The sequence below is a fragment of the Saimiri boliviensis genome, chromosome 10 (genome assembly GCF_048565385.1).
Source record: "Saimiri boliviensis isolate mSaiBol1 chromosome 10, mSaiBol1.pri, whole genome shotgun sequence".
Classification (NCBI taxonomy): domain Eukaryota; kingdom Metazoa; phylum Chordata; class Mammalia; order Primates; family Cebidae; genus Saimiri; species Saimiri boliviensis.
Window position 1 is genome coordinate 74,395,125 of NC_133458.1, and position 19,673 is coordinate 74,414,797.

The following is a 19,673-nucleotide window of genomic DNA, read 5'->3' on the forward strand; positions in this document are numbered from 1 at the left end:
TTTTATTTTTTATTGCATTTTAGGTTTTGGAGTACATGTGACGAACATGCAAGATTGTTGCATAGGTACACACATGGCCGTGTGATTTGCTGCCTTCCTCCCCTTCACCTGTATCTGGCATTTCTCCCCATGCTATCTCTCCCCACCTCCCCCCCATCCCTCCCCCATTTCCCCCCAACGGACCCCAGTGTGTAGTGCTCCCCTCCCTGTGTCCATGCGCTCTCATTGTTCAACACCTGTCTATGAGTGAGAACAGAACATGTGATGTTTGATTTTCTGCTTTTGTGTCAGTTTGCTGAGAATGATGGTTTCCAGGTTCATCCATGTCCCTACAAAGGACGCGAACTCATCATTTTTGATGGCTGCGTAATATTCCATGGTGTATATGTGCCACATTTTCCCTGTCCAGTCTATCATCAATGGGCATTTGGGTTGGTTCCAGGTCTTTGCTATTGTAAACAGTGCTGCAAGGAACATTCGTGTACATGTGTCCTTATAGTAGAATGATTTATAATCCTTTGGATATATACCCAGTAATGAGATTGCTGGGTCAAATGGGATTTCTATTTTTAGGTCATTGAGGAATCACCACACTGTCTTCCACAGTGGTTGAACTAATTTACACTCCCACCAACAGTGTAAAAGTATTCCTATTTCTCCACATCCTCTCCAGCATCTGTTGTCTCCTGATTTTTTGATGATCGCCATTCTAACTGGCATGAGATGGTATCTCAATGTAGTTTTGATTTGCATTTCTCTAATGACCAGTGATGATGAGCATTTTTTCATGTTTGTTGGCCTCCTGTATGTCTTCTTTTGTAAAGTGTCTGTTCATATCCTTTGCCCACTTCTGAATGGGCTTGTTTTTTTCTTGTAGATCTGTTTTAGTTCTTTGTACATTCTGGATATCAGCCCCTAGAAGAAAATCTAGGCAAAACCATTCAGGACATAGGCGTAGGCAAGGACTTCATGACCAAAACGCCAAAAGCATTGGCAACAAAAGCCAAAATAGACAAATGGGACCTAATCAAACTCCACAGCTTCTGCACAGCAAAAGAAACAGTCTATTAGAGTGAATCGGCAACCAACAGAATGGGAAAAATTTTTACAGTCTACCCGTCTGACAAGGGTTCTTTTGATTAATAAGGTTCCTGGTCACGAAAACTCAGCTTACTAAAATTAAGGGGAAGGGATCCAGTCTTCTGGTTCTAACTCTAAAACATCCCACTGGTTGCAGGTGTACTTGCAAATTAAAGTTTGCCTCACGTGTCCTCTGTCTCAAGTCGTACAGACGGCCCAGGAGGGTGGAGCCCTGCAGCCTGCCTAGCGGGCCGTGTGCGTGTCTAGGGGTGTCGGGACACGCGCAGGACACACACAGTACCCCTTTCCTGGTCTCGTACTTACCGCAAGGCTGTCAACTTTTACGCTCCTCCCTGCGCGCACAGCCCCCTCCTCACGCTGACACACCTCACGCCCGCCTTCAAAGTAGGAGGTACCATTTTCCTTGGATATTGCTCCTGTCACTCCTACTCCAGAACCAATCATTCGAGTTTTGATGGGGAGCGACCAAGCCAATAGAAATGCTCGCTACGGCCCCTGCCGGGTCCCGAGCGCCGGGAGGCGGTGCCGGGGGCGGGGTGCGGCTGAGGCGAATTAGTTGCCATTCGGAGTGAGGAGTGGGTAGAAGCGGCGGCGGTGGCAGCGGTGGCGGCGGCGGCGTTTGCGGTGGTGCGGCCTCCGCGGAGCGCCAGCACCTCGAGGCCCTTTCTCCCTACCCTGGTCCCCAGAAGCAGGCCTCCCGGCCCTCCCTGCAGCTGCCGCGTTCTCCCGTGCGTGCAGCCCCGCGAGGGCTGAGGAGAAGGCTGCAAGCGGCCCTCGGGGCTGCGTGATCCGGACGGTTGCCCTGTCAGCGCGATGCCTGGAGCGGTGGTGGAGGCGGCTCCTGGGTCCTCGCAGCCCCGGCCGTGACCGCCACGCCGAGCCCAGCCGGGCGGTTGGGGCCGTTGGACGTTTGTTTTCGCAGCCTTCCCCTCCCCCCTCGTGGAGGCGGCGGGGGTGTGCTTTGGGGAGGGGGAGCTCCGAGACTCCTCCCTCTCCGTGATACCCCCGCCCCTCCCCCTTACTCGCACTCACTATCGCGCCGGCTCCCACACGCTCGAGCGTCTCCCGCCCCGCGCCTCCGTGTCGGCCGACGGCGTCCAGGGCCCGCGGAGCCACCATGTCCACTGCCTCCTCCTCCTCCTCCAGTTCCTCTCAGACCCCTCATCCCCCGCCGCAGAGGATGCGGCGCAGCGCCGCGGGGTCTCCGCCCGCCGTCGCTGCCGCCGGGAGCGGGAACGGTGCGGTCGGCGGCGGCGTGGGCTGCGCCCCGGCTGCCGGAGCCGGCCGGCTGCTGCAGCCCATCCGCGCCACGGTGCCCTACCAGCTCCTGCGGGGCAGCCAGCACAGTCCCACGCGCCCGCCCGCCGCCGCTGCCGCCGCCTCGCTGGGCAGCCTCCCGGGGCCCGGCGCGGCCCGCGGCCCCAGCCCCTCCAGCCCGACGCCGCCGCCGGCTGCAGCCACGGCCGAGCAGACGCCACGGGCCAAGGGCCGCCCGAGACGGTCCCCAGAGAACCACCGGAGGAGCAGCTCACCTGAGAGACGGAGCCCCGGCTCGCCTGTGTGCAGAGGTAGCGAGCCCAACCCTCCCGTCCTCCCGGGCTGCGTCTCCCCACCGGTGCCCTCCGTGGAAACTTCAGCCTCTTCGGGCTTCTCTTTACTAGTGCATTATCGAAGGTGTGAAAGTGGCTTTGGGAATCTCACCCCCTCCCCTGCGGTCGCTGCGGGGCTTAAGGAGCGAACTGAAAAGCAACTTTTATTTGACCCTCATGCCGCCCCTCAGATTTTCTCTTCCATCACTCGCCTGCTTCGAAAGGTTTTTCACTTTAAAAGCTGGCTAGCTCATTCGTGTGTTTGCTGTTTGTAGCCGGGGAAGGAGGAGCTGGGCGAAACACTTAAACATGCTCACAAACTCTGCAGCAGCGGATAAGGTGGTGGTTGTAATCTCTACAGTCTCTTTGTGCTTTCCTGCAAAGTTCCTAACGTGCCTCTAACTACCGGGATAATTTTTTATTTTTTAGAGGGATGGTGGTATTAGTTGTGATATAAGGATATCGGCTAGATGTAATGATATGTACTAGAGGGGATAGTTTTGAATGTGCAATTGAAGTATATACGGTTTTTCCCCAGTTTCTCTCCCTCCGTCCCTCCCTCTCTACCCCCTGCTCCGCCCCCCTCTCTCTCTCCCTCTCTGTCTTCTCTCCCTCTCTGCCTGTCTCCCCTCCCCTTAATATAGTCATGCATCAGAGCACTCCTGCACTAGAAACAGTTTATGCTCAACCAGAGATTTTCATGGATGAATTTCTGAAAACTTATTTGTTGAATGTGTTCGTTTTTCCTTCCGTTTTTAAGTACAGTTAACAGTTCAGGATCTCAAGTTTCTTTTTTGCTAGGAGTCAAAGGTAATGGTGAGCTGGTGGATGCTGTGGGTTTTCGTTAGCGTTTTCTGTTTTGCTTTGGTTTTGTTTATGTCTAGGGACACAGTGCATGATCTAGTTGAGCCCTGGGGGAGAAAAGGAAGATTAGCCAAAACAGGGACTTAAAGCTCATAAGGGAGAGTGGAATAGCTAATATTATTAGGTACCAGCCTAGGGCCCACAGTTGCTGCTGCTGCTGCATTGTGGAGGGAACAGATCGTACTGAGTGGAAAAATCTCTGCTTGGAAGGGAAACACTGTCAAAGTCTGTACATTGTTTATGTGGTATGATGTGGATTTTTTTTTTTAATGGAGTTTTCTTAATGAAGGTATTAGAGTTGGAGAAAGTGGTTGTCTGCATTATGATACATTGCAGTCCTGGTGTTTTTGTTTTAATACTTCAGACCTGTAATTAGCATGTTACTAACGCACTTGTTTTCTGACCACCTCACGGTGAACCAGGGTAGGATGTAATGAAGTGGGATGAGTACATGAGCACTACGAAATACATCCTGTAATCTGTATGCACTGGGAGGAATATGCTCCCCCACTCCTCCCCCAGATCAAGCCAGCTGCTGCAGAAACTGATAGCAAATCCTGAATGAATGAATGAAAACAACGTGATCGCCCTAATAATGACCACGACTGAACACACATCTTTGGCTGTATTTTATAGAAAAGGCCACCATTTTCTAACAGATTAATGCCATATGCACCTCCCTTGCACATTTTCTAGAGCTATATGAAATGAGAAGTAACAGAACGAACAGAAAACAGTTACATAAATTTTTTAGTGATTTCGCTCCAATAGTGAACAAATTAAGTTTTGGGATTTTCTTGTAGGGACTAAGAGGCATAAAATAAGCATTGCACATTGTGTATAGAGGGTCTTGTGGGTGAGTAAGAGAAGTTTCGGTAATTGCTGCAACAACATAATGGCCATCGTACCTCCTCCCCTTTTGTATATAAACACTAACATCTTACAACAGATAATAATACAACTTGTTTTTCTGCATCCTTCAAAAGACTTAACTGCTTAGGAATTACATGCTCCATCATCAAGCAGTTTTAATGAAATTTGTGATCTGGCTTAAGCTATTCTCTTTGTTGTAGTATGGCACATCCGAGTTTAATGCAATTTTAATGCAATCATGATGAAAACACTTTTCTGAGTCTGGTTGTGCAGCAGCAGACAGATTTGCAGTGTCAGAGAGCTTGTGTTGGGAGTGGAAGGGCTTTCTTTGCTAAACATATTTTTCTACTGTTTTAAACACCAGGTGGTTTTGTCAGTTTCTTACATTGAAGTGATTTTTGAATGCGGGCTCCTGTGCCCCCAATTTCCTGATTATATCACTCCTATGTTACTTCTCCTTGTCTCGCCTTTTCCCTCCCTACCCAAATTAGAACTATCCTACTAATCTGTTTCCTTAGCTAGTTAAAATACATTATCTGAAGAGTTGATTTGACTTTTCAAATGGTTATCTTCTCAGTTTCTTTTGAATGCTGTAAGGTTCCGACTTGATTGGTTTTTAGCCTCCACTGGTCAAGGCTCCTGCTGCTGCTACTGCTGCTGCAGACACTGACATCACTATACTGCATGAATGAAAAACGACAACGTGCTCCATTTCTTCCTTTGCTCTCTACCTCCTCCTTTTTCTGCACACTTCAGTGTGTGTGTGTGTATGTGCAAGACGGAACTACATTTTGAAACATTAAGTAGTTGATGGCTCAAGTGGTATGTATTTAGTATAGAGGCATATTGTTTATGGAAAGCTGCAAGTGCTATGGGCATTTGGACTAGAGGTGACATAACTGAGCATTCAGTATTTCATGCATTTTATCTGAGTGATGATTATAGGAGAAAATATAGTAGCTTAAAAATGTTTTTATGATACTTTTACCAAGAAATTGTGAAACAACACAATTTCTAAATACATTATATGATTATCTGCCTTTTAAGCATTCTTAATGTGGATATTTGTAGGACTAGAACTAGAGCAAAAGAGAATTGATATTCAAATTGTTTCACAAAGCTGAGGAAAAGCTGAATTCTATAAATAGGAATAGTCAATTTTAATATTATTATAATATTAATTTATACAACCCAGGAAAAAGATGGTAATTTCCTTTATTTTTGTAATATAGTTTTAAATAATTTAAATAGTTATTATAGTAGAAAATACATAAATTGCCAAACACCTTGCTCCATATAGAGGACATGGAGTTTTACAAATTGAAACTGTTTTGTTTGTGCTCATGGATCGTTTTCTGTTTGTTTGTTTGTTTTTTGTATTTTTAAAACTTCAAGGTTTGTTATTTACATTCATTTCTGTACCTTTGCCATTAATAAAATGTCATCCTCTCTCTTGTTTTGTTCTGAAGGGTCTTGAAGTGGTGAATGACAGGCTGCTCAATGAATCCTCAGGCTCCCTGTGATGTGTTTGTAATAGATGTAAAATCATAAAGTGTTATGCAAATAGTTGTTTTTTTGTAATGGTAATACATAAAGTCTACCTTTGTGATAAATAGAGCAACTCAGATGAGAAGAAGCAGGATGTTAGTGTTAAAATTAAGGATCTTTAAGCTAAAATTATTAGTAACAACCAAAAAAATATATGATAAAGTTGCTTCTTTTTGAAACCTCACAGAGCAGAACCCATGGATTTAAACATAGTACAAATACTCACAGTTTCACTGTGCAAGACAGTAAGTAGGAAATGCAAGCTTTTTTTTTTGTAAAGCTAGAACATTAGGATGAATTATAAGTTCTAAAAGATGTAAAAACAGTCATATTTAGAGTAGTCTGAATAGAGAATACAGCTTATTTTTAACCATACCAAATCTAATAAAAACATGGAAGAGCTTGTAATTTATATAGCACCTGTTATGAAAAATAGCATGTGTTGGGTACTAATTTAACATATCAGGTTTATTTAGGTCTAATACTCTAACAGATTGCTAACTCTAGAGTGAAATTTCATTAGACTTTTTCATGAGCATCTTGAGAGCCTCACTGTTTTATACATAAAGAAGTTATGATTCTATTCTAAATGATAATACAAAGCCAGCCAGAATATAATGTTAAATAACTGCATGTAATATGTGTTTGCCTATGTGTTAATTAATTCATTTGCTTTCAGTTTTAATCTTTTCCTTAAATTTATCTTTTTAAGTCGTTTTTATACTGAGCTCAGTAGAATACGGAAAACTTTAATAACTTTTTCTCTTTTTAGAGCTACTCAGATATTCTCTTTCTATAAAGTTTATTCTCAGGCTGATATTCTTGGAAATTAAGATCCTCCCTTTCCATTTTAAAATTAATTGATTTTCTTAGAGTGCTTATGGAAACTTGTTTCAAAGCTTTCTTCTGAGTGAAAATGCGTTGAAGTTTTCATTTTTTCTAAAGAGACAGGTCTGACTTTTGGAAAAGATTTTAATTCTCAGAGAACTATACTAGAGAGCAGCAGTGTTCATTATTTACAGAACTAATTTTTTCCATCAGTTATCTCATGGTGCCTAAAATATCTACATCAATGAGTGAATAGCAAAACAGATAAATGAACTTACAGTTATTTAATAAAAATCTACTGTCTTATGTTCAAAGATTATGTTCCTCCCAAATAACTGTTATTCTAAGTATATTGAATATTAAGTAGCTAGGACATATAAATCACCTTAGTCAGTTTTTAACTGTATGTAAAGTTCTGTGTCTATATATTCAATTGGAAATCATTTTATTAATTACAGTACATTTTACAGAAGGACATTTCACTGCAGTGTACTTTTCTATTAGGATTTGTACTTTGGGGAAATGTTTAAGGATAATGGCACGCTTGTGGTTTTTATTTTACTTGTGATAAGTCAGAATACATATGAATAAAAAAATAAAAGGAGTAACTGGGCTCCATGGTAGTGAATAGAATGGAAATAAATGACAATGTTCAACAAATGGCTAGTCTGGAGAAAGTTTTTCTTAAGTCTGAAATTTTAAAAAATTCTAAAAGTCTGTTTTATTGAAATGTTCACAGGCAGTTAATAATATGCCAAGGAGTATATTCTAATGACTTAGTTATTCTTAATTTTAGTCTGCTCTTTTCTCCAGAGCTTAATATTTCCAGACATCACCAAGATAGACTTTTTGGCAGCCCCTGTCCTAGGTCTGTGTCTGGCACTGTTTTTTTTTTTTTGTCTTCAGTATATAATTTATTCTCTTATTAAGTGTCTAAGAAGACAAATCACTGACACTCTTTCTGTGCTATATGCTGTTTAATTATTTTAACAACAGGTTGAATTTATCTAACTGCTGGTCTCTGCCAAAAGTAAGTGGAGGAAAGAGAACACAGGTACTCATATATTGATATAGAAAGCCTAGGAAACTAATGGAAGAGCAGATACTACCTGTGTTTCCCTCTACTCTTCATCTGGACCCTTGGAAGTGACCATAAGTTGACTCATCATTTATCTAGTCTGGAAAATTTTTTGTGCTTATTCTGAAAAACAAATTATAATGTATTAGCCGTAATTCTGAACAATCTGAGGATCTTATATTGTGAACAAATTGTGGAAAAGTATTTCACTGTAGTATGAACAAGCATGACAGATACCTTTAAGCAGTGTTGTTTATTCCAAGTGAGTGTTATTGAGGCACATACCAAGACGCAAGTTCCTGAATACCTCAGTAACTTTCCCTGTATTATGCTGTGTCTCTAGCTGTAGGTAGGAAGAAAGAAAACATCTACTTGTGTGCTAACTATATGCTAAGCAAAGTATACTTTGATTCAGCAAGGATTTAGGATGTGATGTTCTCATTCCAGATCCAAAGTTCATACCATGAGACTATCCTGTTGCTCCTAACTCAAAAAGACTCTGATGTTGATGATCTGCTGTGATTTCTGAGCTGAAAGAATGACAAAGGAATTGGTTTTCCTTTGTTTCCATGGCACTATTATGCTGTGCTGGGATATGATCTGACATTTTCAGAATGTCTAAAAACGTGAGACCTAGTTTGTTGAGTGTAACTAAAATATAGATGGATTGGCCATATTTTTTCATTTCTTTCTTGCATAAAGTGTGTGTGTATGTGTGAGTGTGTGCATGCGTGTGTGTGTGAGAGAGAGAGAGAGAGAGCACCACAGAGAGAGACATCCTTGTTCCTGAGGAAGAGAGAGAGAAATCTTGTTTCTGAAGATAAGAACATGATTGTATCTGGCCTTTCTTACATGTAATCAGAATCTGTACTGTCCTCAAATTACATTATAGTGAATAGAAGTGCTTTTCTCACCTTTTCGCTGTTCATAAATGTTAAAAGTTAATTACATATGGTGCTAAACGGATGAAGGCTTCAGGAATCTCTAAAGAGACAGGTCTCAAGTGATTGTCCCAACAGCTGGCACTAGGTTGATTCATCCCTCCCAAAAGACAACAGGCTTTCAAGAGCCTACAGTTTGTGGGGTGAACTATGTATGTACGTAATTTAATGAAGTCTACCATACTGCACCTTAATGATGGCTCACCAAAAATAGTGATGATTTAAAGAAGCTAGTGGCTCTGGTGCAGTGACTTACCCTTGTAATCCCAGCACTTTGGGAGGCTATGGTGGGGGGATCACTTGAGGTCAGGAGTTCAAGAACAGCCTGGCCAACATGGTGAAACCCCATTGTCTACTAAAAATAATAAATTAGCCAGATGTGCTGGCATGCACCTGTAATCCCAGCTACTCAGGAGGCTGAGGCATGCAAATCGCTTGAACCTGGGAGGTGAAGGTTGCAGTGAGCTGAGACTGCACCACTGCTCTCCAGTCTGGGAAACAGAGTAAGACTTCATCTCAAAATTTAAAAAAAAAGAGGCCGAGTGTGGTGTCTCACATCTATAATCCTAGCACTTTGGAAGGCTGAGGTGTGTAGATTACCTGAGGTCAGGAGTTTGAGACCAGGCTGGATAACATGGTGAAATGCTGTTTCTACTAAAAATACGAGAAACTAGCAGATGTGGTGGTATGCTACTTGGGAGGCTGAGTTAAGAGAATCGCTTGAACCTGAAAGGCAGAGGTTGCAGTGACCCAGGATTGTGCCACTGCACTTTAGCTTGGGCAACAAGAGTGAAACTCTGTCTCAAAAAAAAAAAAAAATTCTAGTAACCCATGGTTATGTGGCAAAATTGTCTGCCAGGTTATTAGTATTAAGAAATCCTGCCAGGCACAGTGGCTCACACCTGTAATCCTAGCACTTCGGGAAGCTGAGGCAGGCAGATGGCTTGAGTTTAGGGTTTCAAGACCAGCCTGGGGAACATAACAAGACCTTGTCTCTACACAAAATACAAAAATTAGCCTGGGCATGGTGGCACACTCCTATAGTTCCAACTACTCAGGTGGCTGAGGCAGGAAGATCACTTGAGTGCAGGAGGCAGAGGTTACAGTGAACCGAGGTCACCCTACTGCACTCCAGCCTGGGTGCTAGAGTGAGGTGCTGTCTCAAAAAAACAAAAAAGTTAAGAAATCCACCAACCATCTAGATGTGTTTCATAATGAAAAGGCAAAAACTGCTACAACTTCCTGTCTCGTGTTACTGAAGATCAAATACTTATTAACTACTGACAGTAATAATTCCTTATTTATTCAGTATGGCCATAAAGAGAACTTTTGTGAATAGTCCCTATAGCTAATTTTAACTTTTACGTTACTAAAAAATTAACTTTCTGATGAAACATTTTCTAACATTATTACACACTTGATTGTTAAGCATAGTGAACAAGACATAAATGAACTCCTTGTGGCTTGATTAGCTTTATTAATAACATTGATAATTTATATACCTAAAAATGATTACTATAGATGATGTTGAGTATAAGACTGAATGAGTATTGACTGACTAGAGTTGCAATATAAATGATTCTATAAATTTGCTTCTGGGATTATTTGCTGTTTTTCTGATGAAGGCGGAACAAAGCAATTTTGACAGAATTATTCCTTGATAGTAAACCTGGCTGTTTTCTGTAGAATTATCAAATGAAAGGCCAAAGTAATTATTTTCCAAATGGTTCCATAGACATGTCCTAAGAGACATAAATGTATCCTGGGAAATAATAGATTTGGAGTCAAGAAACTTGGGTTCTCTTTTCAGTTTTGACATTCGACTTATGACAAGCTACTAACTCTGCATCTTATCTTCTATGTTTTTAAAATGAAGGGGATAGGCTTTTAAAGTTTTAGTTGTTTAGGAGAAGATTCTGCTATTGAGAGGAAAAGAAAGTTTATTAGATTAGATGATTCTTGAAGTGTTTACTTATTGACCTTTTATGCCAACTACTAATCTTTGGTAGAATTCAATCTAAGGTGATTTTATTAACCTCTTTTCACAGATGAGGAAATGAGGTCCTGCGAAGTTAAGTAATTTGCCCAAGATCAGGCAGCATGCACGGGGCCCTTGTAATGCTCTAAGTCCTGACTTCAAGATAGCCGAAAGTTGTTTTTGGAACCCAGTTAGTTATGGGGCAAGAAAGTATGCACAATGTATTATATCCCACTGCTTATATAGTTAAGTCATAGAAAGGCTAAATATAGCTTTGGGGCATGAGGGAGGAAGAGAAAGCTAAATGGGACTAAACCCTAGGGTGCATGGAACTTAAAATAGCTGCAGCCATCCCCAGTAATTATGCCATCATTGGGCCTTCCCTTTGGTCCCTAAAGGACCTATCACTTTGTTAAGACAGAATTTAGCATTTGATTTTTTAAAACTTCCTTTCACATAAAATTTCAAAATCTGGGTGGAATAAGGTCTCTTTTGTGTATTTTCATATTTGGCAATGTAAACTTTAAAAACTCTGCCAATATATAATAAAGTATTATAAGGCTACCTTCAGCCCCATCATTATGATTCTCTACATTTATCATCCTTTTATATTTTAGCAACTTTTAACATAGTATCTTTTTATACAACATTGTCATGGCAAAGCAAGGCACACTACCTTAAAAAATAATTTTATTTATATCTGCTTGGCCCTTTCACTTCTTTTAGGTTTGTTGATGTGATGTAGAAAAGAAATTTTAATCTTTATTTTAATCATCTCTTCCGGGGTGTTTGGACATTTTTTAGTGTCTTTTGTGCTTACTGTAAGTTCTGCGTAGTAGTCAATGTGGAAATGATTCTCTTTTATAAGTAACATTAGATACTGTATTTGTTGTTAGGTTAAAAGTATTATATAGAATCTTTGTGATGGATAAAGTTTCTAATAACACTTTTTCTGTAATTATATTTATTTTTCTGTTTAAATACATCAGTTATACGTTGAATTAGTGAAATGTAATGCTGATATCTTAGAAGATAATACAAGCAGCAGGACTCAGTGGCTCAGGGTTACATCAAGTCTAGCCATATGGAAACTTTGCTATTCTTCATACAAACTTGTGATCTTTCCATGAAGATACAAAAATATCATAGTAAAATATAGATTGGTTTATATGTTAGCTAATCATAAACAAAATATATTTACAATATCTTTCAAAGTTTTATGTCATTTTCTTTCTTCTAAAATATTCTTGGAGTTACTCTGACACATTATCCCCTAAAAGAATCAATCAACTGTCCTCTTCCTGCTTTCAGTCAGACCACTAAAGTGTCTAGGACTTACTAAACTTGTGTTGGCAAACATTGCTAAATGCAGCTTCAGTAGTATTGCAAAAGTGACGATTTAGACTGTGCTCAGAAATTAGATTTTTGAAAAAAGCTATAGTATTCTGTAATATTTTGATCATATAGCTTAACAAGTGTATTTTAAAGGTCTATTAATACTTTACATGCCAGAGTGACCTATTATTTGGAAAAAAAAATCATTCAGGCAATTGCATTTGCTCACTCTGTATCTTTTTGGGTAACAAATAGTGGGTTAAATTCTTAGCAGGTTGTAAATGAATTATCCCTGTTCAGAAATATACTATTCTCACTGAGCTTTGGATTTTATATATGAATTATTTATTTCTGACTTAGCTAGAGCTTTTTCTAGTGTTTTGTTTTGAAGTTGCCACTCTGTTTATGTGTCTTCTTCTTTCATTAGATGAAACTTAAAATACTAATAGTTTAATCCTGTAGTTTCTATAACCTACTTAGATCTAATGTATTTTGCTGCCTGTACATATTATAATATTATACTATAGTTTGGCCTAGGATGATGTCACTGGCCTTTTCTCTGCACACATATATATTCGTGCAGAAGTCTGAACTGTATTATTGGATGTGGCTTCTTGCAATGTAGTAATATGTAGTAATAATGTTGTATAGTAATCTTGGGCAGTGATGGCTTGTGAGGCTGTTGAGATCAGGAGGACTTGGCTTTGGCTAAATGTTTGTTGCTGCTGAGCTAGAATGGAAAGTGACAAACTTTTCAGGTGTTATAATCACCATTTACCTGAAATCTTGGTTGAATTCACACCCATTTTTCTTTTCTCTCTTTTTTTTTTAAAGGCAGCGTCATATATATATATGTATTTTATTGCACTTTAGGTTCTGGGGTACATGTGAAGAACATGCAGTATTGTTGCATAGGTACATACACGGCAATGTGGTTTGCTGCCTCCATCCTCATCACCTATATCTGGCATTTCTCCCCATGTTATCCTTCCCCAACTCCCTACCCTTTACTGCCTCTTTCCTAGTGCCCCCCACCGCCACAGACCTCAGTGTGTGATGCCTCCCTCCCTGTGTCCCTGTGTTCTCGTTCGACACTCGCCTATGAGTGAGAACATGGCAGTGTTTGATTTTCTGTTCTTGTTTCAGTTTGCCAAGAATGACGGTTTCCAGATTCATCCATGTTCCTACAAAGGACACGAACTCATCGATTTTTATGGCTGCATGGTTTTCCATGGTGTATATATGCCACATTTTCCCTGTCTAGTCTATCATCGATGGGCATTTGGGTTGGTTCCAAGTCTTTGCTATTGTAAACAGTGCTGCAGTGAACGTATGTGTGCATGTGTCTTTATAATAAAACAATCTATAATCCTTTGGATATATACCGAGTAATGGGATTGCTAGGTCAAATGGAATTTCTATTTCTAGGTCCTTGAGGAATCACCACACTGTCTTCCACAGTGGTTGAACTAATTTACACTCCCACCAACAGTGTAAAAGTGTTCCTGTTTCTCCACATCCTCTCCAGCATCTGTCTCCAGACTTTTTAATAATCACCATTCTAACTGGCATGAGATGGTATCTCAATGTAGTTTTGATTTGCATTTCTCTAATGACCAGTAATGATGAGCATTTTTTCATGTTTGTTGGCTTCATATATGTCTTCTTTTGAAAAGTGTCTATTCATATCCTTTGCCCACTTTTGAATGGGTTTGTTTTTTTCTCTTAAATCTGTTTTACTTCTTTGTAGATTTTGGATATAAATCCTTTGCCAGACGAGTAGAATACAAACATTTATTCCCATTCTTTTGGTTGCCGGTTCACTCTAATGATTGTTTCTTTTTCTGTGCAGAAGTTCTGGAGTTTAATTAGATCCCATATGTCTATTTTGGCTTTCGTTGCCAGTGCTTTTGGTGTTTTAGTCATGAAGTCCATGCCTATGTCTATGTCCTGAATGGTTTTGCCTAAGTTTTCTTCTAGGGTTTTTATGGTGTTAGGTCTTATGTTTAAGTCATTAATCCATTTGGAGTTAATTTTAGTGTAAGGTATCAGGAAAGGGTCCAGTTTCTGCACATGGCTAGCCAGTTTTCCCAGTACCATTTATTAAACAGGTAATCCTTTTGCCATTACTTTTCTCAGATTTGTCAAAGATCAGATGGTTGTAGATGTGTGACGTTGCTGCCGAGGCCTCTGTTCTGTTCCATTGGTCTGTTTTGGTACCAGTACCATGTTGTTTTGGTACCAGTACCATGTTGTTTTGATTACTGTAGCCTTGTAGTATAGTTTGAAGTCTGGTAGCATGATGCCTCCCGCTTTGTTCTTTTTGCTTAGAATTGACTTAGCTATGCGAGCTCTCTTTTGGTTCCATATGAAGTTTAAGGTGGCTTTTTCCAGTTCTGTGAAGAAGGTCATTGGTAGCTTGATGGGGATAGCATTGAATCTATAAATTACTTTGGGCAGTTTGGCCATTTTCACAATATTGATTCTTCCTAACCATGAGCATGGAATATTTCTCCATCTGTTTGTGTCCTCTCTTATTTCATTGAGCAGTGGTTTGTAGCTCTCCTTGAAGAGGTCCTTTAAATCCTTTGTTAGTTGTATTCCTAGGTATTTTATCCTCTTTGTAGCAATTTTGAATGGCAGTTCGTTCTTCATTTGGCTCTCTTTAAGTCTGTTACTGGTGTATAGGAATGCTCGTGATTTTTGCACATTGATTTTGTATCCTGAGCCTTTCTGAAGTTGCTTATCAGTTTCAGATTTTGGGCTGATACAATATAGGGTCTTCTAAATATACAATCATGTTGTCTGCAAATAGAGACAATTTAACTTCCTCCTTTCCTAATCGAATACTCTTTATTTTTCTTGCCTGATTGCTCTGGCTAGAACTTCTAATACTATATTGAATAGGAATGGTGAGTGAGGGCATCCTTGTCTAGTGGCAGATTTCAAAGGAAATGCTTCCAACTTTTGCCAATTCAGTATGATATTGGCTGTGAGTTTGTTGTAAATAGCTTTTATTATTTTGAGTTAAGTTCCGTCAATACCTAGTTTATTGAGAGTTTTTAGCATAAAGGGGTGTTGAATTTTGTCAAAGGCCTTCTCTGCATCAATTGAGATAATCATGTGGTTTTTGTCTTTGGTTCTGTTAATGTGGTGAATTACGTTTATAGACTTGCGTATGTTGATCCAGCCTTGCATTCCCAAATTGATGCCTACTTAATAGTGATGGATAAACTTTTCGATGTGCTGTTGCAATCACTTTGTCAGTTATTTTATTGAAGATATTTGCCTCTATGTTCATCATGGATGTTGCCCTGGAGTTTTCTTTCTTTTGTTGAGTTTCTGCTTGGTTTTGGTAACAGGATGATGTTGGTCTCATACAATGATTTGGGAAGGATTCCCTCTTTTTGGAATGTTTGGAGTAGTTTCAGAAGGAGTGGTACCAGCTCCTCTTTGTATGTCTAGTAGAATTCGGCTGTGAACCCATCTGGACCTGGACTTTATTTGGTTGGTAGGCTCTTAATTGCTGCCTCAACTTCAGCCTTTGTTATCGGTCTATTCAGGGTTTCAACTTCCTGTTTTAGGCTTGGGAGCCTGCAAGTGTCCAGGAGTTTATCCATTTCTTCCAGGTTTACTGGTTTGTGTGCATAGAGTTGTTTGTAGTAATCTCTGACGGTGGTTTTTATTTCTGTGGAATCTGTGGTGATACCACCTTATCGTTTTTTATTGCATCTGTTTGATTCTTCTATCTTTCCTTTTTTATTAATCTGGCTAGTGGTCTATTTTGTTGATCTTTTCAAAAAGCCAGCTCCTGGATTTACTCATTTTTTTGAAGGATTTTTTGTGTGTCTTTCTCCTTCAGTTCTGCTCTGATCTTAGTTATTTCTTATCTTCTGCTAGCTTTTGAGTTTTTTTTATCTTTCCCCTCTAGCTCTTTCAGTTTTGATGATAGGGTATCAATTTTCGATCTTTCCTTGTTTCTCATGTGGGCATTTATTGCTATAAATTTTTCTCTCAACACTTCTTTAAAGGTGTCCCAGAGATTCTGGTAAGTTGTGTCTTCGTTCTCATTGGTTTCAAAGAACATCTTTGTTTCTGCCTTCATTTCATTGTTTATCCAGTCAGCATTCAAGAGCCCGTTGTTCAGTTTCCATGAAGTTGTGCAGTTCTGAGTTAGTTTCTGAATTCTGAGTTCTAATTTGATTGCACTGTAGTCTGAGAGACTGTTTTTTGTATTTGCTGAGGAGTGATTTACTTCCAATTATGTGGTCAGTTTTAGAGTAGGTGTGATGTGGTGCTGAGAAGAATGTATATTCCGTGGATTTGGGTTGGAGAGTTCTGTAAATGTCTATTAGGTTTGCTTGGTCCAGGTCTGAGTTCAAGTCCTGGATATCCTTGTTAATTTTCTGTCCGTTGATCTGTCTAATATTGACAGTGTAGTGTTAGTAATAGTCTCCCACTATTATCGTGTGGGAGTCCAAGTCTCTTTGTAGGTCATTAAGAACTTGCTTTATGTATCTGGATGGTCCTGGATTGGGTGCATATGTATTAACGATCATTAGCTCTTCTTGTTGCATTGATCCTTTTACTGTTACATAATACTCTTCTTTGTCTCTTTTTATCTTTATTGGTTTAAAGTCTGTTTTATCAGAGACTAGGACTGCAACTCTTGCTTTTTTTTGCTCTCCATTTGCTTGGTAAATCTTCTTCTATCCCTTTATTTTAAGCCTATGTGTATCCTTACATGTGAGATGGGTTTCCTGGATACTGCACGTCGATGTGTTTTGTCCTTTTATCCAATTTGCCAGTCTGTGTCCTTTGGTTGGGGCATTTAGCCCTTTTACATTTAAGGTTAATATTGTTATATGTTAATTTGATCCTGCCATTTTGATGCTTGGTGGTTTTGCCCATTAGTTGACACAATTTCTTCATTGTTTTGATGCTCTTTACCATTTGGTACATTTTTGGAGTGGTACTGGTTGTTCCTTTCTATGTTTAGTGCTTCTTTCAGGAGCTCTTGTAAAGCAGGCCTGATAGTGATGAAATCTCTAAGCAATTGCTTGTTCGTAAAGGATTTATTTCTCCTTTGCTTATGAAGCTTAGTTTGGCTGGATATGAAATTCTAGGTTGAAAGTTCTTTTCTTTAAGGATGTTGAATATTGGCCCCCACTCTCTTCTGGCTTGTAGGGTTTCTGCGGAGAGATCTGCTGTGAGTCTGATGGTCTTCCCTTTGTGGGTAACCTGACCTTTCTCTCTGGCTGCCCTTAGTATTTTTTCCTTCATTTCAGCCCTGGTGAATCTGAGGATTATGTGCCTTGGGGTTGCTCTTCTGGAGGAGTATCTTTGTGGTGTTCTTTGTACTTCCTGGACTTGAATATTGGCCTTCCTTGCTAGGTTGGGGAAGTTCTCCTGGATAATATCCTGAAGAGTGTTTTCCAACTTGGATTCATTCTCTCCATCACATTCACATACACCTATCAAAAGTGGATTAGATCTTTTCACATAATCCCCTATTTCTTGGAGGCTTTGCTCATTTCTTTTCACTCTTTTTTCTCTAATCTTGCCTTCTCATTTTATTTCATTGAATTGATCTTTATTCTCTAATATCCTTTCTTCTGCTTGGTCTATTTGGCTATTGAAACTTGTATGTGCTTTGCAAAGTTCTCATGTTGTCTTTTTCAGCTCCGTCAATTCATTTATATTCCTCTCTAAGCTGTTTATTCTCATTAGCGTTTCGTCAAATCTTTTTTCAGGGTTCTTAGTTTCTTTTCATTGGGTTAGAATATGTTCTTGCAGCTCAGAGAAATTTGTTATTACCCACCTTCTGAAGCCTGTTTCTGTCAATTCATCAGACTCATTCTTCATCCAGCCTTGTTCCCTTTCTGGAGGAATTGTGATCCCTTGGAGGAGGAGAGGCATTCTGGTTTTAGGTGTTTTCATCCTTTTTGTCCTGTTTTCTTCCCATCTTCATGTATTTATCTTCCTGTGGTCTTTGTAGTTGATGACTTTCAGATGGGGTCTCTGAGTGGACGTCCTTTTTGTTGATGATGAAGTTACTTCTTTCTGTTTCTTAGTTTTCCTTGTAACAGTCAGGCCCCTCTGCTGTAGGTCCACTCCAGACCCTGCTTGATAAGGCAGCATTTGCTCTGTCGCCCAGGTTGGAGCACAGTGGCACGATCTTGGCTCACTGCAACCTCTGCCTCACAGGTTCAAGTGATTCTCCTGTCCTAGCTTCCCAGATAGCTGGGATCACAGATGTGAACCATCACACCTGGCTAATTTTTTGTATATTTAAAAGAGACGGGGTTTCAAACTCCTGGCCTCAAGTGATCTGCCTGCTTTGGCCTTCCAGTGTGCTGGGATTACAGGTGTGAGCCACTGGGTCCAACCCTATTTTTCTTTCTTATAATCTGTCTTTACCTATTTTCAATTACTATTGACTTTTGTTTTTACTTTAAAGTAGTATTAGCGACCTCCCCAGAGCTTATAGCCAAGGAGGAGTGGGTGACATGACAGTTCCACTGGAGACCACTTTCATCAGTGTGGTTGTCGACTTGTACACTGAGCAGCAGCCTTGTGACTGTGAACCTTTTGAGAGCAGGTACTGCAGTTTAATGGCATTTTTGATGGCAGTGCCAAGCATCTAGAAGGTACTCACCTGCTTTAATTTCTTGGAATTGTGCAAAATAAAATATTACAATTATTGCCTTATTCACAGTTTACAGGAATTTTATCATACAAATCGGTGATCCTACAGGGATTGGTCATTGAGGAGACTCTATTTTTGGCCAGTTGTACAGTGATCAAGCAAGCTTTTTTGAGACAGAAAAAGTCCCAAGAATTGAGCACAAGAAGAAAGGCATACTGTTCATCATGAATAATGGCATTGATCATCATGGGTCTCAGTTTCTTATCACTACAGGAGAAAATCTAAATTACCTTGATAATGTCTAGGCAGTATTTGGTGAGGTGCCAGAAGGCATGGACATAATTAAGAAAATTGATGAGACCTTTGTTGACAAGGACTTTGTATCATTTCAGGATATCAGAATAAATTATACAGTGATTTTAGATGATCTATTTTAATGACACTCCTGATTTATTAATCCCTGATGGATCACCAGAACCTACAAGGGAACAATTAAAAAGTTCTAGAATTGGAGCAGATGAGGAAATTGATGATTTCCAAGGAAGATCAGCTGAAGAAGTAGAAGAAATAAAGGCAGAAAAAGAGGCCAAAACTCAGGCTATGCTTTTAGAGTTGGTAGGAGATGTACCTGATGCAAATATTAAATCTCGAGAAAATCTGCTGTTTGTGTAAATTGAATCTAGTGGCCACAGATGAGGATATGGAAATAATATTCTTTAAATTTGGTCCAGTAAGAAGTTGTGAAGTTATCTGGGATTGTAAGACAGGAGAAATCCTCTTTTATGCTTCTTTTTTTGTTTTTTGTTTTTTTCAGACGGAGTCTTACTCTGTTTCCTAGGCTGGAGTGCAGTGGCACGATCTCAGCTTACTGCAGCCTCTGCCTCCCAGG

At 40.1% G+C, this 19,673-nt stretch overlaps 1 protein-coding gene and 1 pseudogene across 4 annotated transcripts in view; both read left to right on the top strand.

Annotated features, from left to right (window-relative positions):
• The first annotated feature begins 2,074 nt into the window (after positions 1-2,074).
• GLCCI1 (glucocorticoid induced 1) overlaps positions 2,075-19,673 on the top strand; it is a 150,045-nt gene continuing 132,446 nt past the window's right edge. For 3 of the 4 annotated variants that reach the window (XM_039472676.2, XM_039472677.2, XM_039472678.2), the window contains exon 1: positions 2,132-2,669. In XM_039472676.2, coding sequence (XP_039328610.1) covers positions 2,219-2,669 — 451 coding nt within the window. In that variant the 5' untranslated portion in view covers positions 2,132-2,218. Of the gene's footprint in view, positions 2,670-19,673 lie in introns of all 4 variants that reach the window. The other variant, XM_010345675.3, reaches the window with a different exon arrangement.
• The window catches only part of LOC104652692 (peptidyl-prolyl cis-trans isomerase-like 4), a 38,226-nt pseudogene continuing 21,334 nt past the window's right edge, over positions 2,782-19,673 (top strand).